General features: G+C 36.8%; 1 protein-coding gene across 2 annotated transcripts in view; it reads right to left on the bottom strand.

Moving 5' to 3' along the window:
* The window catches only part of DMD (dystrophin), a gene marked incomplete at both ends in the record, with an annotated part of 1,177,430 nt that overhangs the window by 404,754 nt on the left and 751,450 nt on the right, over positions 1 to 21,226 (bottom strand). For both annotated transcript variants that reach the window (XM_082480534.1, XM_082480533.1), the window contains one exon: positions 4,587 to 4,751. In XM_082480534.1, coding sequence (XP_082336660.1) covers positions 4,587 to 4,751 — 165 coding nt within the window. The remainder of the gene's footprint in view (positions 1 to 4,586; positions 4,752 to 21,226) is intronic.

The following is a 21,226-nucleotide window of genomic DNA, read 5'->3' as shown; positions in this document are numbered from 1 at the left end:
GTGCTCTGTCACCCTCACCGTAAAGAAGTTTTTCCGTGTATTTGAACGGAACTTCCTGTGTTCTAACTTGTGCCCGTTACCCCTCGTCCTGTCACTGGGAACCATCGAAAAGAGCCTGGCTCCATCCTCCTTCAACCCACCCTTTAGATACTTGTACGCCATAATAAGGTCTCCCCTCAGCCTTCTCTTCTCCAGGCTAAAGAGTCCCAGCTCTCTCAGCCTTTCCTCATAAGGCAGATGCTCCAAGCCCTTAATCATCTTCGTTGCCCTAATTTTGGTACTGAATTGTGGGTACAAATCTAGGAAACAACTGGTATTAATCATCTGGAAACATTTTGTAAGGCTGGAGTGAAGGAGGCTGATATGACGCTATTTAATTGTTTGCCTGCAAATGCCTCTCTAATAAAGGGTTAATAATTGTTAGGGAACAAACAGAGCGTCTTTTTTAAAATAAGTAATTACATTATGTTTGGCAAGAACATGCACTATGTCATCCTGTGCTAATGCAAGGGCAACACACCACCTGGGATTTTGAAAGCCAGGACGCAGGTAGGCTGCAGAGCATTGGTTGGACACAATCACAGCCAATGGTGGTACCAGTCTGGATTCAGAGCTGCAAGGATATGTATGAGGGCAGAGGCATAAGAGACCACTCTTAAGGAACCAAAAAACTGCTAAATGAAAGATTTTAGCATTATTAGTGGTCCTACTGCCCCAAAAGTGAGTGCTATCATGTCTATAACCTCATGTTACATGGAAGCACACAGTCAGCGCTCTGAGCCGAGATCACACAGATCCACAGAGCTATGATCTGAAAGCAGAAGGGGACTGCATGACTAAGTCAAATGACACAGAAAATGAATGATGTTAGTGACACTGAACCTCTCCCCTTCACATAACTAGTTTGCATCCGTCCCTGAATTTTTACGTGATGCCAGGAGTAATGAACTAAACACGGAGAGGGCATATGCTCAAGCTCTGCAGCGTGGCTGCCCACACTGTTGAATTGGGAGCATTGCTTCTGGCACAGGCAAAACTGCACCGAGACGGTGCCCAGGTATGGTCAGGGATTAGCACGGGCCACAGATGCAGCAACAGGCAGTTTGGATGCAACTATCTTGTTTGGGGGGTAAGAGCGTTGCTGAAAGGATGTAAGTTGTGCTGCATCAGCTGACTTCTAGGCCAAAAAACAGTCCTGACCGCTTTTATGCCACCATTGAAGGTTAACACAGATGGTGCTTTTACTACTTCTTCTAAGTAAGTGTAAATTTAAGGGACTTCTCCCCTATTTTTAATAGTTGACTTTTGCACAAGTAGAAAAAAATGCTTTTAAATGTGTATTAATACACAGAAACTGCAATTTGTCAGTAGGAATTGTGCAAATGAAATTCACATAAATTCTCCTTTATGTATTTACTATGCATGCATTATATAGATCAAGGTTATTTAAAAGGTTAAATCAGATCATCTGATCACTTATTATATCCCTCGATTTATGGAGGAAACTGTGATGTCAGTTGTTAGATTATAGCTGCATGCCCAAAGTAAAGGTTACTACAGTCTCGAGAGAAATAAATCACTGTATTTTGGAAAATTCTGTCAGAAAAACTCTAATTAGTGTTTTAGATGCACTTTGGTTAGTGCATCAAGTTTTAATTTCAGCTACCGCACATTTTTGTAAATGAAATCTGCTGCAAATTTTTTTCTCTCCTACCTATTCCCCCCCCACCTCTTCTTCTCATCATTGATTTCCACCTGCTTCTGAGGCCAGAATATTTCAAACACCAATATTTTGTGGCTTTTAGAAGTGAATATCCTCATAGAACTTAAACTCTATATCCAAATCTTTGCCACTCACATTAGAGTTTGAACTCTATTCCCAAGTAAATAACTCAGAAAACAAGAAAGATAAGAGAGGACTTAAGCTGAGGAGGAAGGAGGAGAACGTTTCCTTGCAGGCTTAGTAGTAGTATGAAGAACATTGACAGAAATTTCATAAAAGACGATGTCCCAATTGAAATTCAAATTAAAATTTGTAACCCATTATGTCAAATCCTATAACAAACATAGTCAGGTTTTCCTGAGGACTTACATGAGCCTGTTGGTTTAGACTCAATTGCTATATTCACATGTTTGATTGTCAGTTTTAAACCTTTTTCATCCTTTCCAGTTGTTTAGTATATCCAAAAAGATTCTTTGTAAAATTTCTCATCCCATCTCTTTTCTAAGAATATTAACAATAACCTTTTTGTTCTACTAGGTGATCATCAGAGTCACACTTGTTCCTGAAAAAAGGAGTTATTAAATCCTATAGAAGATACTTCACAGTTCTCTGGATAGGGGTGAAGGAATTAAAATGGTGGTAGAACAATTGATGATTCATTATTTGGGAACACTAGAGCAAAAGACTTTGTTAAAATACATCCCTTCCATAGGTAATCATGCAAATATTGTTACTTTTGTAAAGGTAGTATTAGCTACACAGGATAGTAATTTAAAAATACACATAAACATAATCAAAACAATGATTCGAGAGCATGTGTATGCACATTTGGCCCAGTGTAGGCCAGCATGTTAGCATGGGTCAGAAACACAGGGTTGAAGTTGAGTGTAAAATTGAATATTGTCACAAATATGTTGTTTCCCTGAATTATACCTACTCCTTTTTGCTGTATGTTTTGTCATGATTAACAGTCTCAGAACTCTTACTCTGCTTACTCTTAATCTTAAAGAAGTTGTAAGAATCACTTTTGCCCTCTGAAGTATTTAATAGAGAATCTTTAATGTAAGAGATTCTCTCCTTGAAGAAAATTACTGTTTGGGTTAACCATCAGCCAGCAACATTTTAAGATGTTAAACCTACGTCTTTTAAAGACAACCCAGGTAGATAACATGCAGATAAAAGCTAACACACTCCATATGCTTACAGCCCTTATAACAGTATAAACAACTAGCTGTTTCATCTACAATCAAAACTGGTCAAGCTTTAAATCTGAGCGATCTAAATTTGTCCATAAAAGAAATATAGTAGGGTCCTTCACAGAGGGAAAGTTTATTTGCCTTTCTTTGGAGTTCTTCACTGTTCCCACACCTCTCTAGACAAACCTGATTTCATGCCACCACTTCAGGACTACAGAGTTTTTTTATTTTTTTCTATTCTTTCAACAATTTTTCAAAAATAATCCTGTCACATCATGATAAGAGGGTTGAAAGAGCCAAGCAGAACATTTCTTTCACAAGCAGCATGAAAAGCAATACTCATAATTTGCAGCAATTTAACCCTACTTTTGTTTTATATAAACATTAATGGTGGAAACATTCTCAAAATAAAGGGAACAGAATGGAAAAATAAAAGAAAAAACGAATGAATCATCTAAAGATTTTTGTTCAAATACAGGAAATAAGGATAGATAGTTTTCTTGAAAGCAAATTTCCATCACTCATTGAGTATATATACAGACATTTGCAAAGAGCTATACTAATTTTATCTTTTAAAAAGGGAATGAATGTCATTGCTGCACTCCTTCTGTCAATTATAGGACTGCGACAGGACTTGAGATTCACTGGTTTATATAACGTGATTGTATGATATAAAAAGTGTTTTGGCACTAAAACAGTTCCTTAAAAGAAACTAAGTTAAAATGAAATTATTAAACATGCTCAGCAAAACCATACATCTTCAGAAGCAGCTATTATTCCATTTCATGTAAGGCAAGAAAAGTTTTAAATATTTACAGTTTTTTTCTTTTTTCACTGAAAATTGCATCATCAAAACCAATATAAAATGTATTGTCTTCTGTTTAATCTTTATCTAGGTGAATAAGATGCTCAGCTACTATAAACCAAAAGAAATTACATGGATTCCAATAAGCTATTTTATTTTAAATACTCCCCCATTTTATATGAAGATAAGCTCATATATGCATAGACAAAATACAGGGCCAAAAGGTCTACGTATATACCCAGCAGGCTAATTGATTCTAATCAGTATTTTTCATCTTTAATTTCTCTGGTCTCACTCAACCCATATACAGGCTTTTTTTTTTTTTTTTTTTGATACCTACATACATATCAAGGATCAGTTTACAAACACTTTGCTCACAATTACTAGAAAATAAGCTTTATTGATTACTGGAATGTTACCTGTGCAATTACATATTTTTCCTTGCAATATGAGAATCGTGATATGTCCCTAAGTATTCTGATTTTCATCTAATCATAATAACTTAAATAGCTTAAATGGTCCAACACTGATGTTCTGAATTTTAGTTCTCTTTGCATTAAAATTTGATGTATCGTCTTCTGGGGTTATTGTTTCTTGTATATCATATTGCAAAAATAATAGATTATATTTATATTTCGCCTTGGAACAATTGGTTCTAAACTGCACAATCACTAGAAACTATTTAGAAAAGAATAAAAGTTTTCCTTAATTCATAGAACTTTGAACTTCTAGGGACTATTGCTGATTTCTTTCTCATAGGTATATTGTTAATGCAAACTATACAGCTAATGCTGCAATTGATTTTTTTGACCACTAAATATTGTGATTCTTTTTTAAAATGGGAAAAAAAAAACAACCTTACCTTAATATCAAAAGCTCCTGGCTGACCTTCTTTGTTATAAAGCTCCAGCTGTTTCTTGACAGGTGTTACCCACAATATCACCTGATTTAGTTGTTGATCATGTTCGATAAAATCCTTTAGCAGAATCTCTATTTCTTTTTGTTTCTCTGGAAGATCTTTGGAAACCTGAAAAAAATACCAGAAACCATTTTTTTTGGTGGAGAAAAAGTAACATAAAGCAATTTCACACTACACACATATACACTTACATAAAATGTTAAAATAGAAGCTTTATACATTAGTAGGAAGAAGGGAAGGAAAGAATACACCCAGCAATCAAATTATTATGGTAGGCATCTTGCAAGTCAGTCAATACACACTCTTTTCTAAAAAAAAAAAACAAACAAACAAAAAAAACCAACCAAAACAACAAAGACAAACAAAAAAACAAACAACAACCCAGCCCCCCCCCCCCCCCCCCCCTAAAAAAAACACAAAAAAACCCACAAAAGAACCACAAACCCAAACACAACAAAAAAAACAAACCCCAGTATCAGGCTTCTCATTTTTGGGGTTATTCCACTATTCTAGTCATAGTACATAAAAAAATGTGTTATCTCAGTATATGACAGTGAGGTCAATTTTTAATCAGGAAAAGCAATAGTGAAAATATGGAACTTATCATCTGAATGATACCTAACCTTTCTTGACCGCTTGAATCTAGGTATTTATAAGCATGTGTCTTCTTACAAGGTGTTTAGAGTTGCTAATTAAGTCCAAATAGGCATGAGCAGATGCATACATTGAACAAAAATAATAAAGATATATATCATTAATACTGATCAGGCCACTGGTCAGGTTCTCTGATTTGCATTCAAAGCAGTCTGGTTTTTAACTAAGCACATTCTTCTGTGCCAACAGTATTAGAAATTAAGAAGGATCGGTGAATGGCATAGTTCAAATCCAACAGCACTCAAGCACTTGGAGTAAATATAGGAACAGGTTGGAAATAAATAAGCCAACACAAAGCTTCATGCTGTCCTTCCCAGATTGTTTTCTATAGCTAGAGAGGTGAGGTGTCACTATACTACACACTGGGCAACATTGCAAACATATACTAGGGGAGAAACCATCTGTACTTTAAAAAAACCTATTTCACAACAGGAAATATAGGGCCTGGACAGACATAAAAAACAATGGCACTTAATTATTAAAATCAGCTCAGAAGTATGCTTAGTTTTCCATCTCAAGAAAAATTAGGTTTCCCAGTGTTTGTTGCTTTTTAGCACATTTTTACTAAAGCAACCCTCTTAAAAAGAGCAAAACATGAAGTTTCTGATACACGCAATAAAATATAAATCCCCTGTAAAGTTAAACAGCATTAATGGAAGCATTGCCATCATATTGCCTGGCTACAGAAGTGTTACTGCTGTGTGCTAACTTCTAATCTGTAATGATGGTATTTTACAGAAGCCAACAAATCTAAACCTATCAGAGACAACAAAGCAATGAAGGATAAAAAAAAGCAAACAAACAAAGCAATCACCGCTAAAAAGAACCAACCAAACAAAACCAAACAACCACCAGCTGAGAGAATGGGAAGAACACAACTGTCTCATGACATGTAAATTTCTTTACAAATTTGGTTTGAAAATACTGATTTGTTGGTACTAAAATAACCCCTCTACATATACTCTCAATATGATTTGTTAGACCATACTTCAGTGATATATGTAATTCAGGAAGTTGATTTGCCATATATTAAATTATCCCGATTGTTCACTATAGCCACCCCAAAATATCTCATGTAATAAAAACTGACCCAAGAGTCAAATTAGTTTTTCTGTCTTCCTAACCTTGTTAAATACAACAAAAACTCTGTTTTTCGAAAATGGCCCCAGATATGAAAGAAAACAATTAAAAATGCATTCATTTCCCTTATGTGTTAACTCATTATCTGTGCAGACCTTGCCCTAATTTCACAGAAAATTAGTTTCATCTTTCTTACAACTTTTGAATGTTAGTCTCCAATGTTTAGTTGCTTTAATATTAATGTAAACATGTTCCACAGAAATACTACTGAAAGTAATAGGTAGCCATAGACAGATAAAAATCCAAGATGACTTCTCAAGATCTGAAATTTAAATTAATCTGCTTCCAATCAACATTAATCAAGCATATTGGGTCTATCACAAGACAGAGAAAGAAAAATTTGTAAAGATTTCAGGGGGGTGTGGGGAAGTAACCGATTATTTACTAAGTTATAGTCAATCCAGAAAAGCAGAAGACATAAGATTAGGTTTTGGTGACAGACTGTGTTTCAACCTACTTTTCAAAAGTAATCACACAAGACAAGAAAGTAAAATAAATTCCACCTTTAGTAAGAGGTAAATTGTGATATAAGCAAATGCAGCCTCCTCTTACAAGTTGGCTCCTGTGTTAAAATTATAGCCCCAAAACAGGATTATAATATCATCAATGTAAAAATAAAACAGAAATCTAAGTCAATATGAATCACTTCATTATATACAGAAATTTAATGTCATTTACTTTTACCACAGAGATCAAAACAGTAACAGTAAATAAATAAATAAAGGACTTTCCTCAAACTCAGGTTAGGGTTACAGATAAGCACGGACAAGCATTTAACAAGGCAATACCTTTTAAGATCCAGGTTATGTGTTATGTGCCATTGTGTGGGAATCAGTTTCGTAGATTCTGGATCTCAGGGATTTCATTTTCTCACCTTTTTTTTTTTTTTTTTTTTTTTTTTTTCTTTTTTCTTTAAGCTCTGGCATCAAACTATCAAGCTGGCTAATCAAATTACAGCCTGATGAGTTTAAGGTAATTACAGGCCTGCCTATCAAGCCAAGGTACTGCTGGAGATTGTCTCTTGGGGGACAGCTTGTTTCCTGAGCTAATTCTGCAGCTCACCAGAAACATAATTTGGGAAAACCTTAATGGACTAATGGACATGGACATGACGACTCAGTGTCCAGATTTATGCCCTTTCTGTGGCAGAGGAGGACACATGGGGATAGGGCCCTCCAGAATCTTCCCTACAAATCTTTCAAACTTGTTATTCACAGCTCCAGGAGTTCCACCCCTGCAGTGGGATTCTGATGCTGATGAGACCTACAGCCATCCTACCACCCTGCTGTCTCCGGGCTCTCTCCACGAGTTCTTGGATGCGTCCAGGGATGAGTGAGAATTAAGTGTCCCACTCTGATTCTCTTTTCTACATTTTTGCTTTTGGACTCCTTCCTCCCCCATCCTGCTTTTATTAATTTGTTGTCTCAGGGTAACCATATGGTGCCTATTTAGTTTCATCCCATTTAGTATTTTATCTCTTTCCCTCCTATTTAAGAATGACTGATAAGTTTTATCAGAGGAGGACTGATGTCCTTTTGTAAGGGGAAAGACCAATATGAGCAGTGGCCATAAGGCAACACCTGCAGAAGAGTAAAAAAAAGGCAAACATGTGAGATTGTTGCCCAGAGAGGTTGTTGAGGCCCCATCCCTGGAGGTGTTCAAGGACGTGGCCTTGGGCAACCTGGTCTAGTGGGAGGTGTCCCTGCCTATGGCAGGGGGGTTGGAACTCAATGATCTTCAAGGTCCTTTCCAACCTAAACCATTCTATGATTCTATGAGATGGTTTCCCCCAAATTTGCTTAAGACTGAACACAGGCCAAATTAAAGAGTGTTATAGGCTGGCAGGGAAGACAAGGCACAAAAGAAAAATCTGAAGAAAGGTTAACTTCAATTGGAACATCTTCCTAAAAATCTAACTTATCTTTTTGCATACAAATTAAATGTTTTCAACTTTGCCTTATTTGGTCGCATATCAACACGGAAAACATACCTTGGTTTGCAACCAAAGGAAAAAAAAAATTGCAAGTGCAAAGGACAACAAAAGTATGGATTATTCCTTCAAAGAAAAAAAATCTGATTTCAACATCAAAGAACTACATAATTTCAAAGATGTCAAAACATCAGTCTCAAAGCATGTGATGCATCTAAAATTTTGTACTTTAGTTCAAGTGTTAATTAAGTTAGATTAATTGGAAGCTTAGTAACAGAATAATAGAAAAGATTTAAGCTCAAAATTGGGAAACAGTAGAAGAGACTAATTTTACCAACTGACACTGGTCTTCACAATACTTAATTTTATTCTAATCTTAAACTATCAAACCATTTTCCACTTATTTAGTTTTATGTATTCCAATTTTTGCTCTTTTCATTGTAATACCAAAAAAAAACCACAAATAAATTACCAGCATAGAAATGATAACGTCTCTCAAAACATGAGAATAGTCTGTGAAATTTGAATAATTGCATATTTTCAAGGTCTAGATCTTTATCTAAATATTTTCATTTCTTCTTATGAATTCTAAAAATGCTTGCATTGCTTTTTTCTGTTTCATCTGAACCTCATGTCTTGGACCATCTTCCTTCACAAGAAGCCTAAATGATACACTGTTATGTTCTTTCCATCTCTACCCCAATCTGATTACTTTGGTGCAAAACAATACGTACATTCAGCTTTGCAGCACAGATCTCCTTGATCATTTCACGCGCTCCAGCTTTCAACTGCTATTTCCCGCTTTAGCTGTAGATAGTTATTTTTCAGTCTATACACATAGTTGTGTGTATGCACTATGGGATGCATTAGAGCTGAGCAGACGGAAAGAAATAGCAATTCAGATGATAATGATAAGTATAAAGGGAGGAAGAAGTTGTATAAAGGGAGGAAGAAGTTGTATAAAGGGAGGAAGAAGTTGTATAAAGTATGTCACCTGATGTAAAATCATATTCTGTGTCCCTGTTCTGTTTAATTCCTTGTGAATATTTATGCCTGACAAATTTGGTGGCCTTCTACAGCTGCAGTAGACAAGGGAAGATCAAATGATGTCATCTACTTGCAAAGTGCAAAGTGTTTGACACTGTCCCACACGATATGGGTTCGACATGGGTTTGACAAATGGACCACTCGATGGATAAAGAACTGGCTGGACGGTCGCAGCCAGTTGCAGTCTATGGCTCGATGTCCAAGTGGAGAGCAGTGACGAGTGGCGTTCCTCAGGGGTCAGTACTGGGGCCTGTACTGTTCAACATCTGTGTCAGCGACATGGACAGCGGGGTAGAGTGCACCCTCAGCAAGTTTGCCGATCATACCAAGCTGTTTGGCAAGGTAGACACACTGGAGGGGAGGGATGCCATCCAGGGGAACCTGGACAGGCTGCAGAGGCGGGCCCAAGCCAACCACATGAAGTTCAACAAGGCCAAGTGCAAGGTCCTACATCTAGGTCAGGGCAATCCCAAGCACAAACACAGGCTTGGCGGGGAATGGCTGGAGAGCAGCCTTGAGGAGAAGGACCTGGGTGTGCTGATTGACGAGAAGCTCAACATGAGCCAGCAGTGTGCGATCGCAGCCCAGAAGGCCAACCGTATCCTGGGCTGCATCAGAAGAAGATTGGCCAGCAGGTCAAAGGAGGTGATTCTGCCCCTCTATCCCACTCTCGTGAGACCCCACCTGGAGTGCTGCATCCAGCTCTGGAGTCCCCAACATAAGAAAGACATGGACCTGCTGGAGTGTGTCCAGAGGAGAGCCACGAGGATGATCCAAGGGCTGGAACACCTCTCCTATGAGGAGAGGCTGAAAGAGTTGGGGCTGTTCAGCCTGGAGAAGAGAAGGCTCTGAGGAGATCTTATTGCAGCCTTCCAGTACCTAAAGGGGGCCTACAGGAGAGATGGGGAAGAACTTTTTACTAGGGCATGTAGCCAAAAGGATGAGGGGGAATGGCTTTAAACTAGAAGAGAGCAGGTTTAGATTAAACATTAGGAAAAATTTTTTCCCTTTGAGGGTGGTAAGGCACTGGAACAGGTTGCCCAGTGAGGTTGTTGAGGCCCCATTTGTGGAGGTGTTCAAGGCCAGGCTGGACGTGGCCTTGGGCAACCTGGTCTAGTGGGAGGTGTCCCTGCCTATGGCAGAGGGGTTAGAACTCGATGATCTTCAAGGTCCTTTCCAACCTAAACCATTCTATGATTTTTTGATTCTATGAATATCCAGAAAGCAGATTCAATTAAAGCAGTATCAATTAAAATAATAGTTGTGGAGTTATAGTTCAATCATTTAACTCAAGAACAATGCTCAAAATGAAAAAGTTGAAACTAATTAGGTAGAGACAGCAAGTCAGAAAGAATGAACAATGGGGAATAGTTTTGCAGAGGTCAGAAATGATATTGGAAATGAAGGAAGTTGATAAATGATATTACTAGTAAGGCATCACTATCATTATCAGCAGCTGCTACCCGATAAAAGTAAGGAAAGCCACTGAAATGACTTGCATACATTATATTTCAAGTGACCAATGCCTGATTTTGAATATTTCCCTTCTCTCTCACAAGTCAATGTCAAGGTCATTTCCTATTTACCCGAAATGACAAAAGACGGAATAATGCAGTTATTACCCAGCTGCTTGGGAATACAGATGAGGAGATGCATCTCCCCAACATGTCTTTAGTCAAAAAAGAATATGGACAATTTTTCTAATGGTAAGCAGAGGCAAAAGAAACCTCAAATTCCAATATTTTAACAGCAGTGGAAATTATTTTTGTTTCCCCCAATATTAGATAAGGTACCCCTTTCCCTTCCTAGCTGCCTCACCAACCTCTCAATAACAGAGCAGCACTTATAAAAGGACCTTATTTTGATGAATCTGACAGTGGATTAATATTTAGCTTTCTTGATATGCACAATATGATACATTGTAATAAACTTCAACGAATATGAGCAAAAGTATGTTGTGGGGTATCTGTGGAGACTGTTAAGAATGTCTTTCTTGTACTCCTTGCTTGGGAGGGTCCCTCTGAGAAACAAAGGACTTTATGAAAGTGGACTTCTAATATGGGATAACTGGTAGTGCCAGGTTTGAAAAAAATTCACAATTGTTTGCATACAGAAAAATGAAGAATGTATAGCTTTCTGTATTAATTGCTTTCCTTACTAAATGTAGAAGAAGCAGCAGCTTCTGTTTTGCTACTCAATTTCTGCAAAAATACAAGTATTAGGAAAAAAGTAGACAGGTGACTACACTGGAATCAGCCCACAGCATAACTGTACTGAAAGCAGGTTTTTATGTTGCCCAAGCCAGGAGTTGGGTAATAAAGAAATAACTACAGTCATAACAACCATTAAATGCAAGCTTCAATCCAGACTTACTGATAAATCACAATTGACGTTTCCATCAAACTAGTAAGATGATTGCATAAAGCAGCAATTCTTACAGCCACTGTTCAGAAAGTTTTATCTGCTTAAAATCACCATCACTTGAGCATGTACAGAAGAATGATTTAAAATGGAAGGCGGAGAAGTTAATTTTTATGCATCATTTCTTCATTAAAAACAATCAGTGTAAGAAAGAGTTTCATATAAGTTCGGTTTAGGATGCCATTTAGTTAATTAACTGAGTCAGTTTCATTAACAAACTCAATATTGACTTTAAAACAAAATCTACGTAATTTCTTTAAAACTATGAATATTTATGAGCCATAGTGTCTCTGACAAAGTTGGAGTAAAGACTGTATTATTAGAGGAAGATGAAAGCACGCTACTAAAAATAGGTATAGAAGTTTTTTATTTGCTACGTAGCTAGCATTTCATGTTTCCTTACAAGCCCTTCAGTACCTGTCCTTGGCACATGTTTTTTGGCCTTTTTTTTCTTTAACTTCTTAATGGTGTATTTGTAATATTCTCAAGTTTCATTTTTATTTTTAAAAAGTCTCTTTTTTTCCTCCATTGATGCAGAAGACTAAAGCAGTCCACAAATCCAATGCACTAAACAATTTTCTGCTTCATCTGTCTGTCTAGCTTTTTAAAAAGCAAATAAACATATCCCCCACCCCAATGATTTGTTTTGTTTTTCCTGCATGGTAATATGATTGTATATATCACAGTCTTCTGAATATCTGAATGCCTTTTATGTTTAATATTTATAACTAATTGTCATTCATTCTGCTGTCTGCTATCTCACCGATTCTCCTTTGTCAAGGGCACTTTTTGAGCACAAGACCCTCCACCTTAAATCTCTGCTAAATAATCTAGTCCATGATTTTCTTTTCTTTGTCTTTGTTTCTTATTCAGTTCCAGAAATCCAAAAGCAGCCAGAAAGAGTTTGATTTCTTCAGTGACTCTTAATGAAGGATATTCTGACCGGAAAGTGACTTCTAAATAAAAGTATGATGCCCTAATTGCTCTTTCCCCGGTTTACAGAAGATAATACCATATCTGCTCCTCAGGCTATATACGGTCCATGAGGCAAGCAAACTCAAGCATGCCCCCCACAGCACTGGTAGCCTGTCTGAACAGCTACCTTGAGCCTGTCAGTCAACCCTTTTTTCTCCATGGAAACCAGAGCCTGACATATATGCTGGGAGGAGAAAAGAAAATGGCAGGCCATAGTGCTATTCAGCACAGAGCTGGACATGCTGTTGCGGTGCCCCGGGAAACAATATGTTACAGGGTACAACAAAGCCTGTCTGACGTAGTGAAGAGGAAGCTGTTCTCGTGGTTTGGCAAACCATAGTAGTCCTATCTCCTCTTTTGGTCATTCCATGTAATAGAGTTCGTAGAACATAGAATCGTTATGGCTGGAAAAGACCTTTAAGATCAACAGTTGGACTTGATGTCTAACTCTACCAGGCCGACTAAACCATGTGCCTGAGCACCATATCTAGATGGCTTTTAAATACATCCAAGGATGGCAATTCAACCACTTCCTTGGGCAGCCTATTCCAGGCTTTCATAACCCTTTCAGTGTATAAGTTTTCGTAATGTCTAACCTAAACCTCCCCTGGTGCAACTTGACACCATTTCCTCTTGTCCTATGACTTGTTACTTGGGAGAAGAGACCAACTCCCACCTCTCTACAACCTCCTTTCAGGTAGCTGTAGAAAGCAATAAAGTCTCCCCTCAGCCTCCTTTTCTTCAGACTAAACAACTCCAAGTCCCTCAGCCACTCCTCATAAGACATTCTCAAGACCCTTCACCAGCTTTGTTGCCCTTCTCTGGACCTTCTCCAGCACCTCAATGTCCTTCTTATACTGCCATGCCCAGAATTGAACACAGTATTCGAGGTGCGGCCTCACCAGTGCCAAGTACAGTGGGACAATCACTTTTCTAGCCCTGCTGGCTACACTATTCTTGACACAGGCCAGGATGCCATTGGCCTTCTTGGCCACCTGGGCATGCCGCTGGCTCACGTTCAGCTGGCTCTTGACCAAAACTCCCAGGTCCTTTGCTGCCAGGCAGCTTTTCAGCCTCTCTTACCCAGGCCTGTAGCACTGCATGGAGTTGTGACTCAAGTGGAGGACTTGGCACTTGGCCTTTTTGAAGCTCATACTATTGGCCTCAGTTCTTCCTGCCTGTTGCTTTGCCTCACCATTCTTTTCTGCAGCCCTCCTTTTCTTTTCCTAAGATCACACATTATCCGATTGCTTTACTTTCAAAGCCATGCTCAATCCTGAAAGCTCAGCTTCTATGTGTAATCAGCTCACAGTGGCAATCAGTCGATAGCTAAACTAAACACATTGATACTTTCTTCCATGCCTTTGCCTACATCTGAGAAGCTTCCCAGAAGCATTCACAAAATTGCTGCGGAGCTTCTAAAAACTGTCATCTGCCAGAATGGCTGACAAGCAAAATGAAGCCAAAAGGCATGGCAATGAAACAAATGACAAATATTTATACAACGTAGTACCTTAAAAATGCAAGCTATAAACTTAGAATTATTATTGGTTTTGTTCATGGAGTTCTCTATAGGAATGGGAAACCCCCCCCAACCTTAACATCTTGCTTGGTAGAGGAAATGGATACACTAGGATCTAAGATTTTAACACAGCAATAAAAACAGTACAAACAGCAATTTCTGGCTATAAACTATGTAGAGCAGTAAGTTAGGCATTGAATGTGTAGATAAGCTGTATTATTTCCACAGTAAATAAACAGGAATTTTTTTGCACTACCTTTGCACAGCCTAGATAAATTACAATGGGTTGGAATTTTATCTACAGTTGAATATTTATAGCATTTCCTAGCAACAAAGAATTTATTCTCTTAACAATTATAGGAAAAAAATAATGTTGGCATTCCAATTCTAGTGAGTGATCTTGACTGCCAAGTACTGCGCTGACATATCTGACAGAGAACAACTAACAATGAACTTGCTTTTCTTTTTGGTTGTTCTTCCAGAATTACCTGGTTTAGCGTTTTGAGGGAGGTGACAACTTTTCACTTCTAAGAAACATGCAGTTAATGGAAAAGTTGAGAGTGTAGGAGTTACTTTAGTTAACAGTGCTCAACGTACAGTCAAGTTCAGTATCATAACAACAGGCCATTCTCTGGGTGATGATGATGATGAATTTTTGAAAAGGTGTTTTTAAAATTCTGAGAAAAGTGGTCAAAAAAAGGCAAGGCAAGAGGAAAGGAAAAGGGAAGAGGAAGTTTAAGGTTGTTATAGACTGTTCTGTTTGTGGGAATTTTAATTATATAGGCATGTTACAATACAGACAGGCCTACATAATTAAAGTATAAGCTTTATCTTGTAAACAGCAAAACACTGATTTTTAGGTCCCTACAGTCTTCATTATTAGAAATGCATGAAACACCTGACATACAATGGCAGTATCTGTCTTAGAACTGAAGTTTAAAAAAGCCCAAACCATTGTCATTCTTCAGTGTATGACATTATCTGAACCTTTGTTCATTGTCTGTGAAATCTCTCAGATACATAGTTGTTGCAATGTAGAAAAATATGTAAGGATTTGCCTAAAATGCCTTATTTGAAATCTGGTAATTCAGCTAGATCAATATTACCTCAATGTAGCCTAACAGCACAAACATCTTGACAATTAGTACTTTTTTTTATTCAAAGTACTTCACATAACTTCTTAAATATATGATGAATATGTTCCAGATTCACAAGGCAAACAAGAATAAAAAGGAATTTTAAGATGGTCAGTAAGATAGTACGATATATATTGTGTATATACATAGACACATATATTTAATCATGATTTTATGGTTTCATTGGCTAGTACAGACTTTTTACCCCTGCATCATTATATTTCAGGAATATTTTTAATTCTTTGCTTGAAGTTTAATGTGTAGTGAACAAAGCAGCAATGTGGCCTTATGAACACTCATCTGAAGTCCTTATTATTAATATAAAAATAAATAGAGATATTTTCTTCCTATATATCCTGTGGATTATTTTTGATTTTTGATGACATCAATTCAATCTAGTTCATCCTCACTTATTAAGCAGGTACAAAATACCTTTGAATTTGCTATAAATTAACTATGTTACCTTTACTGTAGATATTCGTTGGGAGTGAACATAGAAGAGTCTTGCCACTTAGATTATGAACAGATATATTAATTCAAAAAGAACAACAGAAAAAGATTATAGGCTAGACCAAATGCTAAGGGGTCCTGAGGGAAATAGCTTTGAAGATCTGCTCAGCTTCAACAGTCTCCTGGCTCAACAGGATACACTTGTCAAATGGGGATGACAAAACGGATGGGTTTTAAGGAGTGCTGACCTAAGTGACCTGACCTCAGTCTCCACAGAGGTCACAGGTAAAAATATGTTTGAGAATCCATTACATATCCCATTGATGCATACTTACAAAAACAACCACCATGTAATTTTCTGTTGTTCTGAGGTGGTAAATAATGAAGGAAAATTGAGTGAGATATTACAGCAGTGATGAGTGATATAACAACAGTTAAGCTAACTTCTTGGGTGAGAAAAAGAGATATCTAGCATCTAGGCAGGTTTTCAGATCCAGTAGTCATGAGTTTATTTTAATCAGAATACTTAAGATGCTCCCTTTAACCAAAATTTTTGAAAGAACCAGTCACCTTAATTGTTTGACGTACTTGATATTTTTTGTTTAGAAAGTGTTGCAATAGAAAAGAAGAGGAAGTCTAAGAGCTATAGCATGATGGACCTTTCAGGGCTAAATCCCAACATGCTATTGCCTGAAAAGAAATTCCAGTTCATTTGACATCATAGTGGAAAATGGATTTTCCAATATTGTGTCCAACCCCCAACTTAAATGTTGTGTGAACTCAATGCTACAAAACAGTCAGAGAAAAGAACGAACTTTTTGAAGTGGGAAAATGCAAACATTTATCTACATGCCTATGACTAATGTCAATGTATGGATAGAAATAAAATTGTTCATTAACTCCTTTAATTTTTAATAGCCTTTAAAAAAAAAAAAATGCATCAGGAATTGGCATGACTATTAGCATGACATTTATTCATAACTCTACAGAAGTTATTACATCTTCTGAGGAAGCTAAGCAAGATTTTTGTCTTTTGATGAGTAAAATGTATTAGGATTTATAATTTGAAAGACAAATTTAGAAATAGATATTTAAATTTCATATTTAGATTAATAACATTCAGGAGAGTCTTGTATGAAATAATCAAATTATTTATTTTTCAAAAGTAGAAATCTGTTTAATGTTAATTACCCAAGGTACTTTAGACACTTGTAGTGAAATGTTGTTATGAAAGCAGAACTAGACACCCACTCAGAGTTTGTATCAGAGACAAAAACCAGAATGGTAAATAGGGCTGTTACAAATTTTCTCATCTAGAAGCATAAGATTTGTACAAGATGGTTAGATTTTACTACCCCTAATTAGAAATATCACAACACCACAAACATCCCAACTGATATTTATAAATGCTTTGTGGGTTTACTTTTAAGAAAATGAAACCATGCATTCCTCACTATTGTTTTAGATGGAGAACTGCTATGTAAGTACAATGGGATTTAACTTGATAAATGCTGTAGCACATAGAATATTATTCAGGAAGATCTCATTAGTAACACGCGTTGTGGAAGCTTCAAAAGATAAGAGAACAATTCCTTTCCACTTCATCCCACCAAATACAAACTTAGTCTTGTCAAAAGTTGCTCCCCTTTCATGTGAAGTGAGGGAGATTACAGAGCAGTCATACAAATTGTCCTGTTACCTTCTGAGAAAGTCAAAGTAAAAACTTTGTAAGGAAGGAATGACTGGGGTCACAGAGGTTGCTGTTGGGGTGACTACAAGGAACAAAGGAGGAGGAGGAAAGACAGTCAAGAGACAACCAAGATGTATTATTTTGATATATGCTGCAAGAAACTCTTTAGGAAATTTGCAACATTTTCCTGTAAGCAGTTCCTTTCCTCTAAGTTTTTCCACATTGTTGAGCAACATGGCCTGAAATCCAGAAATAATACCGTGATGAATTCCCAACTTATCTATATTTAACTTTCATTAAGTTTATAATGTTTCCTGTCATTTATTTTTAAGGCTAAAACACACCTGGAAAACCAAAACTAAGGGTAAAACAAAGCTAGACTCTAACACGTATAAAGAAGAAAGAATCCTAACCGTTCTAAATATACTCAAAAACTTGTCTCAAAGGAAAAGAAGAACAAATATTCAGTAGTATGCCACAAGAGCCCTTGATATTGTGTAATGATTGCCTGACTGCTGCAAAAACATTTTGAATATCGCAACTTTTTCCTTGAAGGGGTTTCAGAATGACTAATCCTTTCAAATGAGAGTAAACAATATACAGTAGCAGAAGAGTATTCATTAGTACTTAACAAGACACAGAAAATTGGTGGTGTCATTAATAAAAAAGAGAACAATCATATATTTCTCTGCAGGACTCCTGAAACAATGTGAAACAGCACTACTAACAACTTTTACAATGCTTTAAACCTTGATAATGTTTTAATATGACCAAGTAATTTAATTTTATAATATTCCTATGGGATGGGGAGCTGTGCACAGGAAAATAGAGCAGCTGGAAAATTAAGCAACTTCCTTGGCATTTCCAGTCTGTAGGAAGTGACAAGATCAAAATGGTCTCTGTAAAGTATCACACCCAGATATACCATCTATCAGGGATTTACAACACTAAAAATCTTCCTTTTTTCTGATGCTGTGCTCCTGCATCTTTTTAGTCATAATTCGTTACTGGGGGGACACATAGCTTCTTGTTTAATTTTTACTTTTGTGCTCATAAATGAGGAATACATATATTGGAGTTTATACGTTAATAAATTAAAAATAGACCAATGCCATAATCTGTGCAAAGCACATGCCTATGGGGGAGCAGAGAAGGGGGCTGGTTATCTTCATATTATGCAAGCCTAGCTGCCAAAGTTGAAAGGATGGCTTTTTGCGTTTCAGGGGAAAAGGCTTCTCCAGAAAACGTTTCAGGCTACATCTAACCTACTGGATGCAGGGGTGGTTCTGAATGCCCAGAGGTGAGTTAATCCTGGTCCCACGCTGCAGTAAGACATAAATGTCCCCTTCATCTCCCTGGGAAGAAAACCTTACCTGGGGCCAGGCTGAAGCTGTAGTGTGCTCTCGTCAGGCCCCTGAAACGAGGGAACAGGACCCTCTGCAGCACAAACATGCCACTCTCCATAAGAGAAACACAAAAAAGCTATAGCATGCAACTAAAGAAGAATACATACCCAGTACAACTAAAGTTAAATTGACTTGCATCCTGTTTTACAGATGGAATCATTCCATAAGCAAAATTCTTTCCTCAATCAGCTCTTTGTTTCTGCTATTCAAAGAAGAAAGTGGAACTGAACAATGTTGAGCCTTCCCAATTCACTTTATTGCCTGTGAGATTCACTGGTTTGAACGCAGGCCAGATGAACTGGTCTGGTAGGCTACGTTACCTACACAATAGGGATGACCAGCATCTTCTCTGTGGTTAAAATATCATAATATAATTTTATTCAGCCAGATTGTTGGCCTTTTTTCTTTATTCTTCTAAATAAAACTTTAAGTTGTATCTTTATCAAAATTCTCTCATTCGAAGGATTTGAAAACTCTCTGCATTACCTTTCTACCCCTTTATATTGCAGGACAACACTTTAACTTTCATTAGTGCCTGGGAATTTCTTGTGGCCTTATTAAGTGAATGACCCTTCAGTCTTCAGTGGCTGAAACTGTACTTTAATATGTCAGAATTTCCCCACTCAGCTCCTTGACACAGGATTCTGTGTCCTTAAAGTTCACATGAAAAATGATTTCTGGGACAATTTTTATATTTAATAGTAATTTCTAGATTCTTCTTCTATTAATTTGTCCAGGTCCCATTTGAGGTCATGTATAGTTTTAGCTTACTACCATTTCTTCATTAATATGACCTTCTCTAGGCATCTGATTTTAGGCAGATTTAGATGGCTAAATGGACATGGTCAGAGGGTATATGGACCTTTTGTTTGTCCCCAGTCATCCACTGGTATGTTCTCATGCAAGATGAAATAAAGAGGGTACTCCCTTCTTTAAATTTTTAAATCTCTTGGGTGTAGTATGAATATAGCTCATCTCTTTGACCTCAACATTCTGCAAACTGACTTGTATAGAAGACTCTAGAAATCCACACAAAACTGTTCTAGAAACAGATGCAGATCTGCGTTTTGCAAGTGAGATTAAACATATTTTTCCTAACTTGCTTCAATCTAAAATGAAGTATGATTGGCTATCAATGTATTCTACGCATGAAGGAACCCATAACATTGTAAGAACACTATTATTATCTATAACATTTGGACCAATATAAAAGAAAAATATGATTACATTTTAAGGGATTTTCTGCTTGGTAGTTTTCACTACCTGGCTTCCTACTTACTCTGGCTTTTACATTAAAATTTTGTATAATAATAAGGCTCCCCAGAGGATTCATATCTAATACCCTAGTTTTCTGGAACAAAAACTGCATTCTGTAATGACTGATGCTTATATACAGAAAAAATTTGCACTGCTATTTGGTTCATTCTGAATACATTATAGTATTTATTTTTAATAAAACAGAATATTCTGTCTCATCCATGCTTGTTTGGGTTCTTTTTTTGATGGTTTTGTTTGTTTTATCATCATCTATGAACTGGGTCATGTACTAAGTGCTGGAAAGGAAAGCAAGTGAGCTTAGGGTCTGTTTAGGGTTTCTTTTAATGTGATGTTCTTCACTTTTATTTTGGAAAAATTATTTTGCAAATTACCATTGCTTCAAAGTTTTAATAGATACAGAGACTATGTTTTTCACTAAATAACTTGATTGACAAAAGCAAGCTAAAGGAGTTAAAACATTTTTGTCCATCATAAACAAAAAAAATAGATAAGCTATTAAAAATTATTTTTCGTTTAATATTAAAGCCAACTGATCAGCTATAGGTTTCCCTTGTTGATATTCCAGACACAGAACATAAATTACATATTTTTCAGTTCCTACTCCTCCTAAGAACTGGACCAGTCTGATTTTAATTTTGGTCTGATAAATCCCAAAGTGTAGATATTTTTTAAAAAATAGACTTTCAACTGCAAAAAGCAGAAATTATATCAAATCTCTGCTTTTGGGTTTTCTTGTTTTTTTTTTTTAAGGTTTTAAAATGCAGTTCTTGTAAAGCAACAGTTTTTTAAAAAAGTTGGTGAGTATCACACCATAGCAATATTCATCTAATTTGAATCTCATTTATATTTTTATTGGGGGTTAAAACCAACACCAGCACAGGTCTGTGTAGATATTCAGGTTCTTTTCAAACGTGGCACAAGATTTCAAAGTCTC

The sequence above is a fragment of the Vanellus vanellus genome, assembly GCF_965231255.1.
Source record: "Vanellus vanellus genome assembly, chromosome: 1".
Taxonomy (NCBI): domain Eukaryota; kingdom Metazoa; phylum Chordata; class Aves; order Charadriiformes; family Charadriidae; genus Vanellus; species Vanellus vanellus.
The sequence above is the reverse complement of the archived record's forward strand: the minus strand, read 5'-3'. Positions and strand labels throughout refer to the sequence as shown.